The 20,793-nt window shown below is 48.8% G+C and overlaps 1 protein-coding gene across 11 annotated transcripts in view; it reads left to right on the top strand.

Annotated features, from left to right (window-relative positions):
* The window catches only part of RBFOX2 (RNA binding fox-1 homolog 2), a 1,097,056-nt gene that overhangs the window by 744,521 nt on the left and 331,742 nt on the right, over positions 1 to 20,793 (top strand). For all 11 annotated transcript variants that reach the window (XM_063940332.1, XM_063940334.1, XM_063940327.1 and 8 more), the window contains one exon: positions 18,741 to 18,794. In XM_063940332.1, coding sequence (XP_063796402.1) covers positions 18,741 to 18,794 — 54 coding nt within the window. The remainder of the gene's footprint in view (positions 1 to 18,740; positions 18,795 to 20,793) is intronic.

Raw genomic sequence — 20,793 nt, 5'->3', positions numbered from 1 at the left:
CTGATAGGAAGCAGGAGGCTATCCTGAAGTCTGTATATACACACTCAGGTATTATACTGAGACCAGCTATTGCTTCAGCATGGATGTGCAGTGCTGCAGCTGCGTGGTCAGATTCCCTGTCGGAAAATATTGATACTCTAGACAGGGACACTATATTGCTATCCATAGAGCATATAAAAGACGCAGTCTTATACATGAGAGATGCACAGAGGGATATTTGCCGGCTGGCATTTAAAATAAGTGCAATGTCCATTTCTGCCAGGAGAGGATTATGGACTCGGCAGTGGACGGGTGATGCAGATTCTAAAAGGCACATGGAAGTTTTGCCTTATAAGGGTGAGGAGTTGTTTGGGGATGGTCTCTCTGACCTCGTTTCCACAGCAATAGCTGGGAAGTCAGCATTTTTACCCCATGTTCCCTCACAGCCAAAGAAAGCACCGTATTATCAGGTACAGTCCTTTCGGCCCCATAAAGGCAAGCGGGTTAAAGGCGCGTCCTTTCTGCCCAGAGGCAGAGGTAGAGGGAAAAAGCTGCAGCATACAGCCAGTTCCCAGGAGCAAAAGTCCTCCCCCGCTTCCTCCAAGTCCACCGCATGACGCTGGGGCTCCACAGGCGGAGCCAGGTACGGTGGGGGCCCGTCTCAAAAACTTCAGCAATCAGTGGGCTCGCTCACGGGTGGATCCCTGGATCCTTCAAGTAGTATCTCAGGGGTACAAGCTGGAATTCGAGACGTCTCCCCCCCGCCGTTTCCTCAAATCTGCCTTGCCAACAACTCCTTCAGGCAGGGAGGCAGTGCTAGAGGCAATTCACAAGCTGTATTCCCAGCAGGTGATAGTCAAGGTGCCCCTCCTTCAACAAGGACGGAGTTATTATTCCACAATGTTTGTGGTACCGAAACCGGACGGTTCGGTGAGACCCATTTTAAATTTGAAATCCTTGAACACATATATAAAAAAATTCAAGTTCAAGATGGAATCGCTCAGGGCGGTTATTTCAAGCCTGGACGAGGGGGATTACATGGTATCACTGGACATCAAGGATGCTTACCTGCATGTCCCCATTTACCATCATCACCAGGAGTACCTCAGATTTGTGGTACAGGATTGTCATTACCAATTCCAGACGTTGCCGTTTGGTCTGTCCACGGCACCGAGGGTATTTACCAAGGTAATGGCCAAAATGATGATACTCCTTTGAAAAAAGGGAGTTTTAATTATCCCGTACTTGGACGATCTCCTGATAAAGGCGCGAGGTCCAAGGAGCAGTTGTTGGTTGGGGTAGCACTATATCGGGAGGTGCTACAACAGCACGGTTGGATTCTAAATATTCCAAAGTCACAGCTGGTCCCTACGACACGTCTACTGTTCCTGGGGATGGTTCTGGACACAGAACAGAAAAAAGTGTTTCTCCCGGAGGAGAAAGCCAAGGAGCTGTCATCTCTAGTCAGAGGCCTCCTGAAACCAAAACAGGTGTCTGTGCATCACTGCACGCGAGTCCTGGGAAAAATGGTAGCTTCCTACGAAGCAATTCCATTCGGCAGGTTCCATGCAAGGACTTTTCAGTGGGACCTGTTGGACAAGTGGTCCGGATCGCATCTTCAGATGCATCGGCTGATAACCCTGTCTCCAAGGACCAGGGTGTCTCTGCTGTGGTGGCTGCAAAGTGCTCATCTTCAAGAGGGCCGCAGATTCGGCATACAGGACTGGGTCCTGGTGACCACGGATGCCAGCCTTCGAGGCTGGGGGGCAGTCACACAGGGAAGAAACTTCCAAGGACTATGGTCAAGTCAGGAGACTTCCCTGCACATAAATATTCTGGAACTGAGGGCCATTTACAATGCCCTAAGTCAGGCAAAACCCCTGCTTCAAAACCAGCCGGTATTGATCCAGTCAGACAACATCACGGCAGTCGCCCATGTAAACCGACAGGGCGGCACAAGAAGCAGGACGGCGATGGCAGAAGCCACGAGGATTCTCCGATGGGCGGAGAATCACGTGTTAGCACTGTCAGCAGTGTTCATTCCGGGAGTGGACAACTGGGAAGCAGACTTCCTCAGCAGGCACGACCTCCACCCGGGAGAGTGGGGACTTCATCCAGAAGTCTTCCAACTGATTGTAAACCGTTGGGAAAGGCCACAGGTGGACATGATGGCGTCCCGCCTAAACAAAAAGCTAGAAAGATATTGCGCCAGGTCAAGAGACCCTCAGGCGATAGCTGTGGACGCTCTAGTGACACCGTGGGTGTACCGGTCGGTTTATGTGTTCCCTCCTCTTCCTCTCATACCCAAGGTACTGAGGATAATAAGGAGAAGAGGAGTAAGAACTATACTCATTGTTCCAGATTGGCCAAGAAGAGCTTGGTACCCGGAACTTCAAGAAATGATCTCAGAGGACCCATGGCCTCTGCCGCTTAGACAGGACCTGCTGCAGCAGGGGCCCTGTCTGTTCCAAGACTTACCGCGGCTGCGTTTGACGGCATGGCGGTTGAACACCGGATCCTGAAGGAAAAGGGCATTCCGGAGGAAGTCATTCCTACGCTGATTCAAGCTAGGAAAGAAGTGACCACAAACCATTATCACCGCATTTGGCGAAAATATGTTGCGTGGTGTGAGGCCAGGAAGGCCCCAACGGAGGAATTTCAGCTGGGCCGTTTTCTGCACTTCCTACAGTCAGGGGTGACTATGGGCCTAAAATTGGGTTCCATTAAGGTCCAGATTTCGGCTCTATCAATTTTCTTCCAGAGAGAACTGGCTTCACTACCTGAAGTTCAGACTTTTGTTAAGGGAGTGCTGCATATTCAGCCCCCTTTTGTGCCTCCAGTGGCACCTTGGGATCTCAACGTGGTGTTGGATTTCCTAAAGTCACATTGGTTTGAGCCACTTAAAACCGTGGAATTAAAATATCTCACGTGGAAAGTGGTCATGCTGTTGGCCTTGGCTTCGGCCAGGCGTGTGTCAGAATTGGCGGCTTTGTCATGTAAAAGCCCTTATCTGATTTTCCATATGGATAGGGCAGAATTGAGGACTCGTCCCCAGTTTCTCCCTAAGGTGGTATCAGCCTTTCATTTGAACCAACCTATCGTGGTGCCTGCGGCTACTAAAGACTTGGAGGCTTCCAAGTTGTTGGACGTAGTCAGGGCCCTGAGAATTTATGTTTCCAGGACAGCTAGTGTCAGGAAAACTGACTCGTTGTTTATCCTGTATGCACCCAACAAGCTGGGTGCTCCTGCTTCAAAGCAGACTATTGCTCGCTGGATCTGTAGTACGATTCAGCTTGCACATTCTGCGGCTGGACTGCCGCATCCAAAATCAGTGAGAGCCCATTCCACGAGGAAGGTGGGCTCTTCTTGGGCGGCTGCCCGAGGGGTCTCGGCTCTACAACTTTGCCGAGCAGCTACTTGGTTGGGGTCAAACACATTTGCTAAATTCTACAAGTTTGACACCCTGGCTGAGGAGGACCTAGAGTTTGCCCATTCGGTGCTGCAGAGTCATCTGCATTCTCCCGCCCGTTTGGGAGCTTTGGTATAATCCCCATGGTCCTTACGGAGTCCCAGCATCCACTTAGGACGTCAGAGAAAATAAGATTTTACTCACCGGTAAATCTATTTCTCGTAGTCCGTAGTGGATGCTGGGCGCCCATCCCAAGTGCGGATTGTCTGCAATACTTGTATATAGTTATTGTTTAACTAAAGGGTTATTGTTGAGCCATCTGTTGAGAGGCTCAGTTATTGTTCATACTGTTAACTGGGTATAGTATCACGAGTTATACGGTGTGATTGGTGTGGCTGGTATGAGTCTTACCCGGGATTCAAAATCCTTCCTTATTGTGTCAGCTCTTCCGGGCACAGTATCCTAACCTAACTGAGGTCTGGAGGAGGGTCATAGAGGGAGGAGCCAGTGCACACCAGGTAGTCCTAAAGCTTTCTTTAGTTGTGCCCAGTCTCCTGCGGAGCCGCTATTCCCCATGGTCCTTACGGAGTCCCAGCATCCACTACGGACTACGAGAAATAGATTTACAGGTGAGTAAAATCTTATTTTCCCTCATATTGAACATTATTCAAAATGATATTCACAATACTCCTCTTCTCTTTATATTTTTTTTTTTATGGCAAATCACATAATCACATAATCACTGTACACTATACTGAGTCTGTCAGAATACAGTTATATTGTACACCATATTGAGTGTCCGGGTACTGAAATACTATTCAACATACCGAGTGTGCTCAATGCAAGTTCAGGTGGACTTCAGGGCAATATGCGCAGACTGTCCTGCAGACGTCTATAGCGCCACTTCCATCTGGCGGAGACAGCGTGGTCATGCTCTCAGTCAGTCTATCTCTAACTTAGGAAACTAATAGCGATTCAGCGAGACGATCCAGTTAGAGCTGCTTCTGCACCCTGTTCCTCTGTGCGTGGCACAGGAACACCTGCTCCTGGTGGTTCATTTTTTAATCGGTCTCTGTCCGTCTTGGCTTTGTACGAAAGGGTGCAAGGCATTAGCATTTAAACAGAGTCTACTTATTTAGAATAAAGATCCTATGCTGCGAGTGTCACATTTATTACGTTTCTTTTATAGCGCATCATATTCCGTTGCGCTTTACAATTGGAGCATACGCCTCTTCCTTCCTGTATGCTATTCCCCTTTCCTCAGTCGTCCTTTACATTCTGCTAGTTTACAAATTGTAAGTCCATATTTGTGGTCTTCACGCTTACTATCCATCCTTTACTAGCCTCTGCATATATAGCTTACACTGTGTAGACATAGACTGGCAAACTCTCTTCACGGGGCTTCACAGTAATTCGTTCAGGGATTCTGACTACTGGACTTGGTGCAAAACTGTGCTCACGTTGCTTCTGTAGACTTTTCTACGGCCATCTCAGCTTGGAGGGCCCTTTTGGCTCTGCATTGGATTGGGGATTTAAAATCAAAACGTTCCTTGGAATCTCTTCCTTTTGGTGGGGGTGTTATGTTCGGGCCTAAATTGGATATTACTGTGGCAGACTTATCAGCTGGGAAAGTACTTTACTTTCCTTACGTTGTCTGCCCCTAAATGACCAGGTCCACATTTCCATGTTGCTCTTTCTTTCCTTCCACTATAGGTCAGTCTAATTAGGCTGTGTCTTCCCTGCCAGAAGTTTGGTTCCTGAGTCAGTTTTTTTTTCTGGTGCCACCTGCGTTACGGAGCTAAGGTGTCAAACAAACCTAGTGCCTTGCAGTGTCCCTTTCCACCCAGTCTGGTCACAAGTCACCAGACGTTTCTCCAGTTGATAGAAAGTTAAGCACAGCCAGTCGGTAATGCCAACTATGCTGAGCAGGGATGATATCCCGATCATTCATTCTTAGGTGGGGAATTAAAATCTTATCGTACCCCTGATCTCCCATCTAAAGTGACGGGAGATAGAGGTGCAGTATTTAAATGCCCCCTGTTATCGGACTGATCGCACCAATTACAGTCTGGTGTAGGCACGCAAAGCACCTAAACCTGACTAAAGTAATAGAGCGCCCAAACGGGTTTCTACAAAGTAGAGCCTTGGTCAGTCCGACTTGGGTCATTGTGTCGTCCACGGACGCAAGTCTCATAGGTTTTGATGGTGTGACCTCTGGTCACCATCTGAGACAGCTTTAACAATCAACATGCTTATATCTGAGCCATCTTTTTGGCTGTCTGAAGAGCCCAGTCCATTCTGGTTGTCTGGCCAGTTCGTATTCAGTCGAACAGTCGCCACAGCAGTTTCATATGTAAATCGCCAGGGAAGCACAGACAATGGAAGAAAAAGGGCAAAATCCTGAAGCTGAGTTTTTTTTTGTTTTTTTGTTCCGGAGCTCTCACCAGTGTTAATGTTGTAAGTGGAAATTTGTAAAGCAGATTTTCTCAGCAGAACCACGTTCTCCTAGGGAAATGTTCTCTCCATCTAGAGGTTTTCCAACAGTTGGTTGGGATCTGGGGCCTATTTTAAACAACTTAGGGCTGTTCTTTCACAGGTTCAAACTTTGTTACAGAGGGTGTTGCTTGTTCATCCATCATTTTGTCCACTGGTTCCACTGTAGGATCTTCTTTCGGTTGTTACTTAGCCATAAAGAAGACCAGTTACTATTTCCTTAGCTTGGTGTGTTTACCCTGTTGGGGGCTTTGTCCTGTAGGCCACCTCTTCTCATTTTCAATGACAATACAGCAAGTCTCAGTAAGGTTCCTAGGTTCCAGCTGGTGGTGGTTTTGACATTCCACTTCAATCAGAATATTTCTGCAGCGGGGTACACGGGGTTCCACAGGGATTACATCGGAATGTAGATTAAGATCTTGGTCCGAGGCACAAACACTCTAAAAACTTTGACTGTTCCTAAGATGCTCAGCGCCGCCTCATCTATAACCACGCCTCCGTGCACAGGAGCTAAGTTTGTAAGTTGGTGCCTGCAGTGCAGGACACTAACAGGCAGGGCTGCTCCAGCAGCCCTGAAATTAGCTTTTTAAAAGGAGATAGAAGACTTCAGGGGTACAGCAGAGGCACTCTTAGTGCTAGATGTCATTCTGACATCTCCTGCTGCAGCTCCATCACCTCCCCCGGCGGCGCTTTATACTCCCGCGCCCTGGTTGCGGGTACTTACAGCGGAGGGCTCTGGTTCTTCAGGTCAAGCACACACACCCACCGCAGCTTTCCGGGATCGCGTGGCTGCATCTAGGTTGGAGGTAAGAGGGTCCCCCAGGCGGAACCCACTGTAAATCGCGATCCGGCGTGGACACTGTGTTGGTACAGGGACCCCACTAGACCACCAGGGCAAGGGCACAGGTCGGTTTTCTGCATAAACCGTTTTATTATGGCCCACAGTACCCGGTGGTGAAGTCCAGCAAGTGGATAAGGCTCTGACCTGCAGCCCTTCCCCCGGCCCCAGGGTGCCATTTAGAGTAAATGTTCCTGCCCTGGAGCTGCATCTCTCTCTCTCTCTCTCTCTCTCTCTATCCCTCACTCCCTGTCAGCATTTGGGCACCATTACACATGCTGAGCTGATTCTGGGACAGCATGGGCAAAGTCTTCTCTGTAAAGCTGCTTGCATTATCAGCGCTGTGCATTTTACAGGACACTTAAGTATTCTACATGTCTTTTGACAGTGTTTAAGAAACAGTGCATTACTTCAGGGTTATGTAGTACAAGTACCCCGTGATATACATCCAGTCTTTACTGTGCATTGATGTATCCATAAGTCTCTATAGCTCTACTTAGTATTGCTAGTCCAGTGCAGTTTTATTGTTTGTCATAGTTTCTGCATTGTACATGTGACTGTGTGTGCATATAGCTGCTGTGTGATTTCTACTTCGTGTATCTCACTCAGATTGCTATATTCCTACATTCTGTACCCTGAAGGGGGCTAAGTGCATCAGGATTATTATTTGATCTAGGTATTTCACAGGATATACTTTATTGTGTATTTCTCTGTGATTTTCAGTCACTGTATACCTCTTGAATCCTCTGTCTGTGCTATCACACTGTACAGTGGGTTCTTGGTCAGGTATTATACTGCTGATATTGTACTGTGTTGCCTGTGGTTCACGCTCTTATATTATGTCGGCTTCAAGGGGCGACGGTTCTGTGGCTGATCCCGCAATACGTGGTGGTGGTGTCACAGACACATTAGCGGAAAACATAGCAGTTCAGGTTCTGCGGGTTTCCTACCCCCCCAGTAGGTCTGTAGCAACGTGGGTACATAACCCGCCTTGGGCTACTTTCTCTACTAAATACGCTGGTAACTAGACTTACGCCCCCTATGGGACCTCAAGTGCCGGTACAGCCAGATATTGTCCCTGCGGTTAATCCGCCAGGGCAGATCTCCTGTCTACTCAGTTACAGCAATTGAATCACTCATTGAACAAACAGAATCCTAACCCTTGCCCGCCTAAGACCAAGGGAACCTCTAAGTGGGCCATTACTTCCTCACAATCCACCCATGTTTCGGACACTTAGTCTGATGAGGATGGCGTGTATACTGACCTTTCAGACACTGATCCAGATGCTTCTGATAGGGAATCTGTTTCACAGGTGGATGTTCCTGACCTATTAGAGGCTATCAGGCTGATTCTTCAAATTGATGATGACTCAGAGCCTGTTCTTACTTCTAAGAAACTGGATAGATTTAAACGTCAGAAGGTTACTAAACAAGTTTTACCTCATTCTGACCACTTGACATACGTCAGAAATTCTGGGAAAACCCAAGAAAGAAATGCACACCTCACAAGAAGATGCTGGCTCGCTGTCCCGTTGCTGCGGAGTTAAGTAAAAATTGGGAAACTCCACCGACGGTGGATTCGCAAGTAGCTCGGCTGGTGGTGTCCTCTGCTCTGCCTGTAACTACCGTCTCTGAAGGATCAGACGGATAAGCGTGTGGAGGGTTGCTTAAAGGCTATTTATACCTTTTGCGGAGCTGTGCATCAGCCCACTATTGCGGCTACTTGGGCTGCAGAAGCTATTGAAGCGTGGGCTCAGGAGGTGAAAGCAGAGCTGCCGTCCAATTTTTCTGATGATAGACAATGTCTTTCGTATATTGTCACAGCTTCTCATTACATTAAGGATGCTGCTTCTGATGCCTGTGTTCTGGCGGCCAGAGCCTCTACTACGTCCATTCTGGCTTGCCGGATTCTCTGGTTACGGTCCTGGTCTGTGGATCTGGACTCTAAGAGAACCCTGGAGGTGCTCCCTTTTAAGGGGAACATCCTTTTTGTTGCTGACATAGCTTAAGCTAAGACGGCCTGTCTACCTAGTATTGCTCCTTTGGTCCCGAGGGTAAAGAGTACTTCCTTTCATTCCTTTTGACCTCCAGGTAAAGCAAAGGGTCAGGCGTACCTGAAACAGGCTTGCACTTCCACATCCACTAAGCCCAAACCTAAATGTGCCTGGGCTGCTTGTCAGCCTGCTTCCAAATCCAACAAGCCTACTGCATGACTGGGTGAGCCTCCCCCTGGGGGATCCCAGGTTGGGAGTCCGACTTCTAAGGTTTACCCAGGTATGGTTGAAGACCACTTCCGACGCCTGGGTAAGGGAAGTCGTCACTCACGGATATGCCATATCCTTCAAGAATTGTCCCCCTCATCAATTTTGCCTGACAAACATCCCTTCGGATCAGGTGAAGGCAATACTCTTCATTTGGTGGTACAGTCCCTCCTGGACACAGGAGTGGTAGTGCCGGTGCCTCTGGCTCAGAGAGGCAAGGGGTACTATTCACCGCTGTTCCTAGTTCTCCCGGCCCATAATCAACCTCAAGTCCTTGAACAAATTTGTGAGGATCTCCAAGTTTCGTGTGGAAACTCTTCACTCTATTGTTCTGCCTATGGAGCCCGGGGACTATTTGGTCTCCATGGACATACAGGATGCTTAGCTCCATATTCCTATTGCCATGTTGCATCTGCAATACCTGCGGTTTGCTATTGGCAACCTCCATTATCAATTTCGGGCCTTACCTTTTGGATTGACCACGGCTCCACGAGTTTTCACAAAGGTCATGGCGGTAATGACGGCCCTACTCCGCCGTCAGGGTGTCAGGATCCTACTGTATCTGGACGACTTGCTGATCCTGGCGAATTCCCCAGAAAATCTCTCATCTGGATCTGACGGTCCAGTTTCTGCAAGCCCACGGGTGGCTCATCAATTGGAAGAAATCTTCCTTGGTTCCTGCTCAGAGCATGGTGCACCTGGGGGCATTGTAGGACACTCACAACCAGCGGTTGTTCTTGTCTCAGGAGAAGGTCCTGAACCTTCAGGACAGAATTCGATGCTTCCTCTCTCGCTCGCGAGTATCGATGCACTCGGCGATGCAAGTACTAGGCCTCATGGTGTCTGCTTTCGACATGGTAGAGTACGCTCAATTTCATTCCCGCCCTCTGCAGAAGCTGATGCTTGCCAAGTGGTACGGCCTACCTCACCGGATAAGGTCTTGCATGATCTCCTTGTCTCCCTATGTTCGTCGGTCACTGAGCTGGTGGCTACAGGACCATCGACTGAGCAGGGGTTGTCCCTTCTGGATCTCCAACTGGGTCCTTCTGACGACTGATGCCAGTCTGCGGGGTTGGGGAGCGGTGTTGGAGCAACACTCTTTTCAGGGTCTGTGGACCAGGGAGGAATCTCTCCTCCAGATAAACATTCTGGAGTTGCGGGTGGTGTTCAATGCTCTAAACCTCGCCCAGCATCTGATACAGAACAGGCCTGTTCAAGTACAGTCGGACAACGCCACCACAGTGGTGTACATAAATCATCAAGGCGTCACTCAAAGCCGCATGGCAATGATGGAAGTGTCCAGGATTATTCAGTGGGCGGAACGCCATCTGCCGGCCATATCGGCAGTGTTCATTCCTGGGGTTCTCAACTGGGAGGCGGACTTCCTCAGTTGTCAGGACGTACACGCCGGAGAATGGAGCCTCCATTCAGAAGTATTTCAACTCCTAGTGGACAAGTGGGGCCTGCCAGATGTAGACCTGATGGCATCACGACACAATCACAAGGTTCCGGTCTTCGGAACAAGGACAAGGGATCCTCAAGCAGCATTTGTGGACGCACTGGCAATTCCATAGAACTTTCGGCTGCCGTACGTGTTCTCTCCGGTGTCACTTCTGCCCAGGGTAATAAGGAAGTTCAAGCAAGAAGGATTAATACTACTTCTGGTAGCTCCAGCGTGTCCCAGACGGCATTGGTTCTCAGACCTACAGGGTCTCTCGATAGAGCGTCCTCTTCTACTTCCGCAACGCCCAGACCTCCTCGTTCAGGGCCCTTGTGTATACCAGGATTTGGCGAGGCTGGCTTTGATGGCGTGGCTCTTGAAGCTTCAGTTCTGAGGGCCAAAGGATTTTCTGAGGCGGTCATTCAAACCACGTCGAAGGCCCGTAAGCCGGCTTCGGCTTGGATTTATCATAGGGTCTGCAATTCTTACTTTGCCTGGTGCACATCTAACAATCGTGATGCTTACAAGTTTAGTACGGCCAAACTTTTGGCCTTCCTGCAACGGGGCCTGGACTTAGACCTTGGTCTGGCCTCCATCAAGGTTCATATTTCTGCCTTGTCGGTATGGTTTCAGAGAGAAATTACGACTCTGCCTGATGAGCATACATTCACTCAGGGAGGTTGAATCCGTAACACACCCTATGTCCTACCTGTAGCTCCTTGGGGTTTGTCGTTGGTTCTGGAGTCCTTGCAAGAGTCTCCGTTTGAACCTCTTGAGTCTGTGGACCTTAAGTGGCTTACTCTTAAGGTTTTGTTTCTGCTGGCTTTTGCCTCTGCTAGACGGGTTTCAGATTTTGGTGCCTTATCCTGTCTGTCACCTTTTCTGATTTTTCACCATGACTGGGTGGTTCTTCAGACACACCTTGGTTATCTACCTAAGCTAGTGTCGTCTTTCCACCTTAATCAAGAGATTGTGGTCCCGGCCTTTATCTCTTGTGATTTGTCCTCCAAAGAACGATCTTTGGATGTGGTATGGGCTCTCCGTATCTGTGAAGAGGACCGCCTCCGTTAGGAAGTCTGATTCTCTTTGTACTTTTTGATTTTCACAAATGTGGTTGGCCTGCGAATAAGCAGACCCTGGCCAGATGTGTTAGAATGGTGATTGCACACGCTTATGTGCAGGCTGGTCTTACAGCTCCTGCTACCGTCAAAGCCCATTCTACTCGGTCTGTTGGACCTTCTTGGGCGGCCCGACGTGGTGCGACTCTTGAACAATTGTGCAAGGCAGCTACGTAGTCATCCGTGTACACGTTCATAAGGTTCTGTGCCTTCGATACTTCCGCCTCCCAGGATGCTTTCTTTGGATGCCGGGTTCTTGTGCCTGCTACAGTGTGTCCCCTTCCATGAGGAACTGCTTTAGTACATCCCCCATGTTATCCCTGTGGAACGCAGTGTACCCCGCTGCAGAAAAGGAGATTTATGGTAAGAACTTACCGTTGTTAAATCTTTATGCGAGGTACACTGGGTTCCACAGGGCGCCCACTCTGATGCACTTAGCTTCTTTGGGTTTGTATGGCATTAGCCGCTGATACCTTCTCCTAAAGGTTGTCGTCTGAGCACCTTTGCTCGGAGGCTGGGTTATAGAGGAGGCAGCGCTGAGCCTCTTGGGAACAGTCTAAGGTTTTAGCCTGTTGGTGCCTCGGATCAAGAGCCTACTCTTCACCCCAATGTTATCCCTGTGGAACCCAAGTGTACCTCGCAGAAAGATTTAACAACTGTAAAATCTTACTATAAATCTCTTTTTTCTCTGACGTCCTAGTGGATGCTGGGAACTCCGTAAGGACCATGGGGAATAGCGGCTCCGCAGGAGACTGGGCACAACTAAAGAAAGCTTTAGGACTACCTGGTGTGCACCGGCTTCTCCCTCTATGACCCTCCTCCAGACCTCAGTTAGAATTTTGTGCCCGGCTGAGCTGGATGCACACTAGGGGCTCTCCTGAGCTCTTAGAAAAGAAAGTTATATTTAGGTTTTTTATTTTCAGTGAGATCTGCTGGCAACAGACTCACTGCTACGAGGGACTTAGGGGAGAGAAGCGGACCTACCTGCTTGCAGCTAGCTTGGGCTTCTTAGGCTACTGGACACCATTAGCTCCAGAGGGATCGAACACAGGCCCAGCCTCGGTCGTCCGGTCCCGGAGCCGCGCCGCCGTCCCCCTTGCAAAGCCAGAAGCAAGAAGATGTTCCTGAAAATCGGCGGCAGAAGACTTCGGTCTTCATTAAGGTAGCGCACAGCACTGCAGCTGTGCGCCATTGCTCCCCATGCACACCATACACTCCGGTCACTGATGGGTGCAGGGCGCTGGGGGGGGGGGCGCCCTGGGGCTGCAATAAGAGTACCTTACTGGCAAAAGAACACATAATATAGTCATTAAGACTATATATGTGTAAAATCCCCTGCCATATATTCCATAAAAAAGCGGGAGAAGCCCGCAGAGAAAGGGGCGGGGCTATCTCCCTCAGCACACTGGCGCCATTTCCTCTCACAGCTCCGCTGGAAGGACGCTCCCAAGGCTCTCCTCTGCAGTTTCCAGACTTCATAGGGTAAAAAAGAGAGGGGGGGGGGCACTAAATTTAGGCACAGTATCTGTATATTAATAGCAGCTATAAGGGAAAAATCACTGTATGTATAGTGTGAATCCCTACATTATATATAGCGCTCTGGTGTGTGCTGGCATACTCTCTCTCTGTCTCCCCAAGGGACTTTGTGGGGTCCTGTCCTCAGTCAGAGCATTCCCTGTGTGTGTGCGGTGTGTCGGTACGGCTGTGTCGACATATTTGATGAGGAGGCTTATGTGGAGGCGGAGCAGGTGCCGATAAATGTGATGTCACCCCCTGCGGGGTCGACACCTGAGTGGATGGTTATGTGGAAGGAATTACGCGACAGTGTCGACTCCTTACATAAAAGGTTTGACGACATAGCAGATGTGGGACAGCCGGCTTCTCAGCCTGTGCCTGCCCAGACGTCTCTAAAGCCATCAGGGGCTCTAAAACGCCCGCTACCTCATATGGCAGACACAGATGTCGACACGGATACTGACTCCAGTGTCGACGATGATGAGACTAGTGTACATTCCAATAGAGCCACCCGTTACATGATTACGGCAATGAAAAATGTGTTGCATATTTCTGATATTACCCCAGGTACCACAAAAAAGGGTATTATGTTTGGGGAGAAAAAAACTACCAGTGGTTTTTCCCCCATCTGATGAATTAAATGAAGTGTGTGAAGAAGCGTGGGCTTCCCCCCGATAAGAAACTGGTAATTTCTAAAAAGTTACTAATGGCGTACCCTTTCCCGCCAGAGGACAGGTCACGTTGGGAGACATCCCCTAGGGTGGGTAAAGCGCTCACACGTCTGTCAAAAAAGGTGGCACTACCGTCTCCGGACACGGCCGCCCTAAAGGAGCCTGCAGATAGAAAGCAGGAGGCTATCCTGAAGTCTGTATATACACACTCAGGTATTATACTGAGACCGGCTATTGCTTCAGCATGGATGTGCAGTGCTGCAGCTGCGTGGTCAGATTCCCTGTCGGAAAACATTGATACCCTAGACAGGGACACTATATTGCTAACAGTAGAGCATATTAAAGACGCGGTCTTGTACATGAGAGATGCACCTAGGGATATTTGCCGGCTGGCATCTAAAATAAACGCAATGTCCATTTCTGCCAGGAGAGGATTGTGGACTCGGCAGTGGACAGGAGATGCAGATTCTAAAAGGCACATGGAAGTATTGCCTTACAAGGGTGTGGAGTTGTTTGGGGATGGTCTCTCGGACCTCGTTTCCACAGCGACAGCTGGGAAGTCAGCATTTTTACCCCATGTTCCCTCACAGCCAAAGAAAGCAACGTATTATCAGGTACAGTCCTTTTGGCCCCAGAAAGGCAAGCGGGTTAGAGGCGCGTCCTTTCTGCCCAGAGGCAGAGGTAGAGGGAAAAAGCTGCAATATACAGCCAGTTCCCAGGAACAAAAGTCCTCCCCCGCTTCCTCTAAGTCCACCGCATGACGCTGGGGCTCCACAGGCGGAGACAGGTATGGTGGGGGCCCGTCTCAAGAACTTCAGCGACCAGTGGGCTCGCTCACGGTTGGATCCCTGGATTCTACGAGTAGTATCTCAGGGGTACAAGCTGGAATTCGAGACGTCTCCCCCTCGCCGTTTCCTCAAATCTGCCTTGCCGACAGCTCCCCCGGACAGGGAGGCAGTGCTGGAGGCGATTCACAAGCTGCATTCTCAGCAGGTGATAATCAAGGTACCCCTCCTTCAACAAGGACGGGGTTACTATTCCACAATGTTTGTGGTACCGAAACTGGACGGTTCGGTGAGACCCATTTTAAATTTAAAATCCTTGAACACTTATATAAGAAGGTTCAAGTTCAAGATGGAATCGCTCAGGGCGGTGATTGCAAGCCTGGATGAGGGGGATTCCATGGTATCACTGGACATCAAGGATGCTTACCTGCATGTCCCCATTTACCCTCCTCACCAGGAGTACCTCAGATTTGTGGTACAGGACTGTCATTACCAATTCCAGACGTTGCCGTTTGGTCTGTCCACGGCACCGAGGGTATTTACCAAGGTAATGGCCGAAATGATGATACTCCTTCGGAGAAAGGGAGTTTTAATTATCCCGTACTTGGACGATCTCCTTATAAAGGCGAGGTCCATGGAACAGTTGATCGGTGTAGCACTAGCTCGGGAAGTGCTACAACAGCACGGCTGGATCCTGAATATTCCAAAGTCGCAGCTGGTTCCTACAACGCGTCTACTGTTCCTGGGGATGGTTCTGGACACAGAACAGAAAAAAGTGTTTCTCCCGGAGGAGAAGGCCAAGGAGTTGTCATCTCTAGTCAGAGACCTCCTAAAACCAAAACAGGTGTCGGTGCAATTCCATTCGGAAGGTTCCATGCAAGGACTTTTCAGTGGGACCTGTTGGACAAGTGGTCCGGATCGCATCTTCAGATGCATCGGCTGATAACCCTGTCTCCAAGGACCAGGGTGTCGCTGTTGTGGTGGCTGCAGAGTGCTCATCTTCTAGAGGGCCGCAGATTCGGCATACAGGACTGGGTCCTGGTGACCACGGATGCCAGCCTTCGAGGTTGGGGGGCAGTCACACAGGGAAGAAACTTCCAGGGACTATGGACAAGTCAGGAGACTTCCCTACACATAAATATTCTGGAACTAAGGGCCATTTACAATGCCCTAAGTCAGGCAAGACCCCTGCTTCAACACCAGCCGGTGCTGATCCAGTCAGACAACATCACGGCGGTCGCCCATGTAAACCGACAGGGCGGCACAAGAAGCAGGATGGCAATGGCAGAAGCCACAAGGATTCTCCGATGGGCGGAAAATCATGTGTTAGCACTGTCAGCAGTGTTCATTCCCGGAGTGGACAACTGGGAAGCAGACTTTCTCAGCAGACACGACCTCCACCCGGGATAGTGGGGACTTCATCCAGAAGTCTTCCAAATGATTGTACACCGGTGGGAAAGGCCACAGGTGGACATGATGGCGTCCCGCCTCAACAAAAAGCTAAAAAGATATTGCGCCAGGTCAAGGGACCCTCAGGCGATAGCTGTGGACGCTCTGGTAACACCGTCGGTGTACCGGTCGGTGTATGTGTTCCCTCCTCTGCCTCTCATACCCAAGGTACTGAGAATAATAAGAAGGAGAGGAGTAAGAACTATACTCATTGTTCCGGATTGGCCAAGAAGAGCTTGGTACCCAGAACTTCAAGAAATGATCTCAGAGTACCCATGGCCTCTGCCGCTCAGACAGGACCTGCTGCAGCAGGGGCCCTGTCTGTTCCAAGACTTACAGCAGCTGCGTTTGACGGCATGGCGGTTGAACGCCGGATCCTGAAGGAAAAGGGCATTCCGGAGGAAGTTATCCCTACGCTTACTAAAGCTAGGAAAGAAGTGACCGCAAACCATTATCACCGCATATGGCGGAAATATGTTGCGTGGTGTGAGGCCAGGAAGGCCCCAACGGAGGAATTTCAGCTATGTCGATTTCTGCACTTCCTACAGTCAGGGGTGACTATGGGCCTAAAATTGGGTTCCATTAAGGTCCAGATTTCGGCTCTATCGATTTTCTTCCAAAAAGAACTGGCTTCACTACCTGAAACATTTGTTAAGGGAGTGCTGCATATTCAGCCCCCTTTTGTGCCCCCAGTGGCACCTTGGGATCTCAACGTGGTGTTGGATTTCCTAAAGATGCATTGGTTTGAACCACTTAAAACCGTGGAACTAAAATATCTCACGTGGAAAGTGGTCATGCTGTTGGCCTTGGCTTGGGCCAGGCGTGTGTTAGAATTGGCGGCTTTGTCTTGTAAAAGCCCTTATCTGATTTTCCATATGGATAGGGCGGAATTGAGGACTCGTCCCCAATTTCTCCCAAAGGTGGTTTCAGCGTTTCATTTGAAACAGCCTATTGTGGTGCCTGCGGCTACTCGTGACTTGGAGGATTCCAAGTTGCTGGACGTAGTCCGGGCCCTAATAATCTATGTTTCCAGGACAGCTGGAGTCAGAAAGACTGACTCGCTATTTATCCTGCATGCGCCCAACAAGTTGGGTGCGCCTGCTTCAAAGCAGACTATTGCTCGCTGGATCTGTAGCACGATTCAACTTGCACATTCTGCGGCTGGACTGCCGCATCCTAAATCTGTAAAAGCCCATTCCACAAGGAAAGTGGGCTCTTCTTGGGCGGCTGCCCGAGGGGTCCTCGGCTTTACAACTTTGCCGAGCAGCTACTTGGTCGGGGTCAAACACATTTGCTAAATTCTACAAGTTTGATACCCTGGCTGAGGAGGACCTAGAGTTCGCTCATTCGGTGCTGCAGAGTCATCCGCACTCTCCCGCCCGTTTGGGAGCTTTGGTATAATCCCCATGGTCCTTACGGAGTTCCCAGCATCCACTAGGACGTCAGAGAAAATAAGATTTTACTCACCGATAAATCTATTTCTCGTAGTCCGTAGTGGATGCTGGGCGCCCGTCCCAAGTGCGGATTGTCTGCAATACTTGTATATAGTTATTGTTTAACTAAAGGGTTATTGTTGAGCCATCTGTTGAGAGGCTCCGTTATATTTCATACTGTTAACTGGGTATAGTATCACGAGTTATACGGTGTGATTGGTGTGGCTGGTATGAGTCTTACCCGGGATTCAAAATCCTTTCCTTATTGTGTCAGCTCTTCCGGGCACAGTATCCTAACTGAGGTCTGGAGGAGGGTCATAGTGGGAGGAGCCAGTGCACACCAGGTAGTCCTAAAGCTTTCTTTAGTTGTGCCCAGTCTCCTGCGGAGCCGCTATTCCCCATGGTCCTTACGGAGTTCCCAGCATCCACTACGGACTACGAGAAATAGATTTACCGGTGAGTAAAATCTTATTGTTTTTTTTTCAGTGAGTTCCCAGGACTGGGATGATCTGAATATGTTAAACGTAGTCCGAGCTCTGTGGCCTACCATAAACAAGAATTCTTATATCACCTGTACAGATTTTCTGCGTGTTCGTTTACAATGCACAAAAATCTGGTTGGCCAGCTACAAAGCAGTGCGTTGCGAGTTTAATTCGCTTGGTCATTACTTGTGCCTATTCCAGTACATGGCAAATGAGACCAGATCAGGTGTCTGCGCATTCCACTAGGACTGTGTCAGCCTTTTGGGTTGCGCGACACAGGGTTTTAGCTGATCAAGTCTACTGTACAGCTACCTGGTCCTCCGTCCATGTGTTTTTACCGGTTTTAGGTTTTTGCCTCTGACAGCACCCGCTTTTAATGCACTGGTTTCTGGCCAGGCAGCATCAACGTTCCCTTCCCTAGGGGCAGCTGATGAATGTCCCATGGTACACTGTCCCCCAGCCTTGCTGCCAGAGAAAAGTGGATTTTCTTACCATTGAATCCTTTTTCTCTTAAGCAGGCTGGGTCAGACTGCGCTCCCTCTCGTTCAATCATGCAAGGTTTTTGGTTTTATTTCCTAATGTCCTGTATTATTCTTCTAACCGTTTCACTTAGTTCATGCATCTCCTTCCAGACACTTTTTAAAGTAGGGAGTTGCAAAGGGGAGGGGCTTAGTCTTAAAGTTTTTTTAGTTTAAGTTCCTGCTCTTATTAGCCCAGCCGCAATTCCTTGGTCTGCTGACACGCACACTGCTTAAGAGAAAAGGATTCAATGGTAAGTGACCAAAAATCCTCTTATAGTTTAGTAGGTGATTAAAGCTAGTACTTGTGCATCATAGTTACGTTACTCCATTTTTGTGTTTCCACAGCAATTTGGCAAAATTCTCGATGTAGAAATCATTTTTAATGAGAGAGGCTCTAAGGTAGGTTACTTCACTTTTTGGTTCTTCCACTCTTAACTTTTCCACACAAAGCAGGATTCAGACCTCCTAAGAGAACGGGGGACAATATTATTGTTATATATGGTGGTAACTAAATTTCCACTGACCTTTTTGAAGACCTATTTACTCCTCCTTTTGAGGGTTGTATTTAAATAGTAAAATATTACTTTTATTCTCTATGCGTAACTGGTTTTAAGACTGGATCAGGAACGCTTCGCCACCCCTCGTTGCCCAGGAGATGCTGTTTCCTAAATTAAGCTAAATGTCCAAGAACTGGGAATGATGAGAGTTATGATGGAAGTCAAATCTAGAGTTGTCTGTAAGGAATTACATAACCCCAAATCTTCCCCTCATTGTATATATGCTCTGCATGTTTACTTTGCTATCCTAGAAAGCATAAAACATAGAAAGCAGCATAGAAACTAACTGCCCGGCACATTTACACAGATTTACTCTCTGAATTCTGCCAATACTAAGTAATAAATTATGCTGCGTGAAATGGCTCTATGATGCTGAATATTAGAGAATTATGGATATCCCTGTTACCTAGTTGCACCCCTGCCCCAAGTCAAGTCTCATTAACAAATGCCTCTTTTCTAAACCAGTAGATATTAATGAGACATCCATACCATTCTGTCCACTGAAGGGGATTCTTTAATATTTATGATAGGTTAGGTAGTAGATAACTTTTTGTTCCACTCCTTTCCACCTTCCTGTCCTATAATAGTGAAAAGGTTTCCACATGAAAATAGGTACAGAATGCCATCTGCAAATAGCTGCTGAATACCATTTTTGGGTTTCAAAATTCCTAATCCTATGTCTGTCTAAGGGGTATATGCAATTGCGGTCGAATTCCGGCTGGAATTCGACCGTTTTTTAATTCGACACAATTCGACAGTCACACACCCTCCCGTGGGGACCCGAATTCGACATATTCAATAAAAAACGGATTCGACAGTCCCGCTGTCGAAAAACGGACCAATTGACGATAGTGTGCGTCCTGGATTCGACTTCATGGACGGCACAAAAGTGTTTAAAAAACCCTGGAAAAACATGCGTGGGGTCCCCCCTCCTAAGCATAACCAGCCTCAGGCTCATTGAGCCGGTCCTGGTTGTAAAAATACGGTGGGGAAAATGACAGGGGATACCCCATATTTTAACAACCAGCACCGGGCTCTGCGTCCGGTCCTGGTGCAAAAAATACAGGGGACAAAAGACGTATGGGTCCCCCATATTTTTCACACCAGCACCGGGCTCCACTAGCTAGAGAGATAATGCCACAGCCGGGGGACACTTTTATACCGGTCCATGCGGCTGTGACATTAAATCCCCAACTAGTCACCCCTGGCCGGGGTACCCTGGAGGAGTGGGGACCCCTTAAATCAAGTGGTCCCCCCCCTCCAGCCACCCAAGGGCCAGGGGTGAAGCCCGAGGCTTTCCCCCCCATCCAAGGGCGGCGGATGGGAGGCTGATAGCCAAGTGTAAAAAAAAAAGAATATTGTTTTTTGTAGCAGAATAGTATAACTAGTATAACTTTATTACATACATGCACACCGACACACACATACTTACCTATGTTGACACAAAGCAGTCGGTCCTCTTCACCAGTAGAATCCACGGGGTACCTGTAAATAAAATTATACTAACAACAATCCTGTATCTGTCCTTTTCAGAGTTTGTAATCCACGTACTTGGCAAAATAATAAAATGCAAAACACGATCCACGCACTGAAAGGGGTCCCATGTTTACACATGGGACCCCTTTCCCCGTCTGGCGGGACCCCCCGTGACTGCTGTCAAAGAGGGTCCCTTCAGCCAATCAGGGAGCGCCACGTCGTGGCACTCACCTGATTGGCTGTGCGCGTCTGAGCTGTCAGGCGGCGCATAGCACATAGGCGCTCCATTATATTCAATAGTGGGAACTGTGCGGTCAGCGGTTGACCGCGAGTAACCTCAACCGCTGACGCAAAGTTCCCACCAT

This window comes from Pseudophryne corroboree, chromosome 9, assembly GCF_028390025.1.
Source record: "Pseudophryne corroboree isolate aPseCor3 chromosome 9, aPseCor3.hap2, whole genome shotgun sequence".
In the NCBI taxonomy this organism is placed as follows: domain Eukaryota; kingdom Metazoa; phylum Chordata; class Amphibia; order Anura; family Myobatrachidae; genus Pseudophryne; species Pseudophryne corroboree.
The sequence above is the reverse complement of the archived record's forward strand: the minus strand, read 5'-3'. Positions and strand labels throughout refer to the sequence as shown.